At 63.2% G+C, this 3,344-nt stretch overlaps 1 protein-coding gene across 1 annotated transcript; it reads left to right on the top strand.

Moving 5' to 3' along the window:
• Positions 1–490: 490 nt before the first annotated feature.
• On the top strand, positions 491–1,336 carry MNEG_10311 (Endoplasmic reticulum mannosyl-oligosaccharide1,2-alpha-mannosidase; the record flags this gene model as incomplete). The annotated part of the gene is made up of 2 exons (XM_014041219.1): positions 491–634; positions 1,049–1,336. 2 exons carry the CDS (start codon positions 491–493, stop codon positions 1,334–1,336), a joined length of 432 nt encoding a protein of 143 aa, XP_013896673.1.
• Between the last annotated feature and the right edge of the window lie 2,008 nt (positions 1,337–3,344).

Here is a 3,344-nt window from a genome sequence, read left to right as displayed (position 1 = left end):
GTATGCGACAGTCCTAAACGTATACTCGGTGCGCGCGGCGCGGCGCGGCGAGATGGCCGAGCGTGTGTGTGCGCGCGAGCGCGCGTCCCTGCCGCTGTGCGGCGCCGCGGGCTGACCTGGCGGGGAAAAGCTTTGGCGGCGGCGGCGCTGCTTGCGTGCTACGTGCCCGTTGCGGACCTCGGTGTCGGGCTGTCGCCCAACCTCACATTCGCGAGAGTCTCACTCCTCCCCCCCCCCCCTCCATGTTCTCCCGCTTCTAGAAGCACAGCACGCATGTGCATACACCCTCTATGTACGCGCATGTTTGCACGCTGGCTTCCTCACAACCCAACCCCTCCCTCTCTCCCTCCCTATCCCCGCCCCCCAACCCCATTCAACATCACCCCCTCTCCTCCCCGGCCCCTCCCCTCTCTCCCTCCCTCCCTACCACTCAACACCACCCCCTCTTCCTCCCGGGGCCCCACAGATTCCCCCCTCCATCTCCGGCAAGATGGAGTCCTTCTGGCTGGCTGAGACCCTCAAGTACCTCCTCCTGCTTTTTGACGATGACCCGGGGGCGCTGCCCCTGGATCAGTGGGTGTTCAATACTGAGGCCCACCCGCTGCCGGTTTGGGGGACCGAGGCCGACCGGAAGGTGTGGGGCGGGATGGGGGGGAGGCACAAAGTTGGGGACGTGCCGGTGCGCGAGAATCGGAATTGTGTGTGTGTGTGTGTGATTGTGTGCGTGTAGTGTGTGTGTGTGTGCACGCGTGCGTACTAGCGTGCGTGCTTGTGTGCGCGTGAGTGTGTGCGTGTGTGTTTGTGCGTGTGTGTGGATTGTGTGTGTGTGTGTGTGCGTGCGTGTGTGTGTGCATGCATGTGTGTATATGCAAGAGTGTGTGTGTACAGCATGCGTGTGAATCGTGTGTGTGTGTGTGTGTGTGTGTGTGTGTGTGTGAGAGACGCGACGACATTTGCGGCTGTCACGGTCAGGAGGCTATCGACCGGACACGCCGCCCTGCGCCCTTCGGGCGGCCCGCGGCCCTCCCCCCCCCTGTCCGGCCCGCAGGCGCTGCTGCAGGCGCGCGCACGGCGGCGCGCTGCCGCCCGCAACGCATGGGCCTTGCAGCAGGAGGAGTCTCTGGTAGACCGCGAAAACCGCACCATCATCGCCAGCGATGCGCAACCTGCATCGGGCGGCAAGCGGACCAACGGGCGCCGCCGCCGTCGCCGCGCCACGAAGCGCGCGGCTTGGGACATGCGGCCGCCGCCGAAGCTGGGCGCGGCGCGGCGGCCGCCACGGAGCCGGGGCGGCGGCAATGGGTCGGAGCCGTCGCCCTCGCCGGCCGCCGCCTAGCATCTGCTCAAAAAAGCCTGGGGGCCTTGGGCGGGGGTGCTCTGGGTTTCCTTTTTTGACCCGCGGCTGCCCTCATCTTTTTTGCAGCCGCTGGGCAGTGCAGAGCAAGACACATACGGGTTGCAGTTGCTTTTCGTTGGAACCTCACTTTTTTCAAGCACAACTGCCTAGGTGACCAAGGATCAGTTGTTTCAAGCACTGAATTACTTCCACCTGCCTGGTTCCCTTGACTCTGAGCTGTGTGTGTGGCATGTGAGGCGTTGCGGGCACCAACGCCGTTCAAAAACAGCAGCAAATCCAGCAACCTGCCCCCGGGCGGCTTGGCAATCCGAGCAGGAGCGCGGGCCCTTGAGCGGCGATGGATGCGCGGCGTGCGCCAAGACGCCGGCGGACGGCGTGCGGCTGCGGTTGTGCCGCGGCTGCCGCTCAGTGCGCTACTGCAGCCTGGAGTGCATGCGCAGCCGTGGCCCGGCCACCGCCAGGCATGCCAAGAGAGACAGGCAGCAGCCAGCGCGGCTGCGGCACCACAGGCTGTTATATGAAGGCAAAGCTTCCAGTGGTCTTGCACAGGTCCCACATGCATGCAATCACACATCAAGTTCACTTTGCACATTGGTGGTTCCGTGCCTTGAGCTTGGTTGTGACGATTACGTTGTACGTGTGTCTCAAATCTTGCAACAGCCTCAGTGCAATTTGTATCAGCACCTAATTGCTACCTGCAATCATGTGTTTTCCCAAACCCGGCTCATAATCAAGCTGGTCTGCTTGTAACGCAGCTGCAGCAGGTTCCACATGTAAGCATGTATATATGTGTGAGGATATTGATCTGATGTAGGTGCAGTTTGTGGACTTGACGCCGCGCTTGAGTTGGCACTGTCAAGTGACCGCCTGCCTGTAATCAGCGCCCTCTGCTGCCTTGCGCCCGCGCGGTCGGCGCACCAGCGGCCGCGCCCACTGCTGCGCCTCGAACGCCACCCGCCCCGCCACCCAGCACGCGTGCGGCGCCGCGGACGTCCAGTCCGGCACGCGCGACACGTCTGGGCCGCGGCTTTTGGCTAGCCACCCGTGGTGCGCCATCTGCCGGTGGTCGAAGCCGTGGGTCGGCCCCCGGCGGCCGGCCCTCAGCCACGGTGCTTGCCTCCTGCAGCTCCACCCAGGCCGCCACGTCCTCAGGGGCCGGCAGGGACGCGCGTCCGGACAGCAGGCTCGGAGGGACTCAGGGTATGTGTCATTGTCATCTGATTTTTGCCGTGTCCTGCGGCACGCGGCCGGCTGCGGCTGCTCTGCAGCGCGCCACCTCTGTAGCGGGTCGCAAGCAAGTATGTGCCCACGAGCCAGAACAGAAGGCGCTGCGCACAACCACAATTCTCGTCGTGCACAAGCACGCCTCGCTCCTTGGCCCGTAGACTAGCCTCCGCTGCTGCACCCCACACGCAGCCCGCCCTCCTGCGAGTGTGAGCGAGAAACACCTCCCTGCTTGAGTAATCACCATCCTATTTGCTCACGCACGCATGCTGCAGTGGGCCAATACTAGCTGACTCACCTTCGTGGTGCTGCAGGGGCTTTGAAGAACCTGCTATCTGTAGGTCCGCAGGCTGCTCATTCTTGTGCCCACGCATGCGCGCTGCTGACTGGGGTGCCTGCCCGCCTTATTTTGTCATTCGGCCAGTTGATGTGATTGGGGTTGCACCTACCCTAGCACCTGGCGTGCTGACCATTCATATCCGATGAGCTAACATCACCCAGGTGCAGACGCCACCCAGTCCGCGTAGCAAGCTTGGCTCGAGGCAATGCAGAGGCAGACCTGCTTGGCAACAGCACTACCCTTGTGCACATGCATGTGTGCATGCACACGCTTACCCCACCACTCACTCATGCACACACACACACACACACACACACACGCACGCACGCACGCACGCACGCACGCACATAAACATGCACACCGCATGGGTGCACGCGCGAACGCACGCATGCACGCACGCGCACACACACACACACACACACG

This window comes from Monoraphidium neglectum, assembly GCF_000611645.1.
Source record: "Monoraphidium neglectum strain SAG 48.87 unplaced genomic scaffold scaffold02265, whole genome shotgun sequence".
NCBI lineage: Eukaryota > Viridiplantae > Chlorophyta > Chlorophyceae > Sphaeropleales > Selenastraceae > Monoraphidium > Monoraphidium neglectum.
This window is presented reverse-complemented; position numbering and strand designations above follow the sequence as displayed.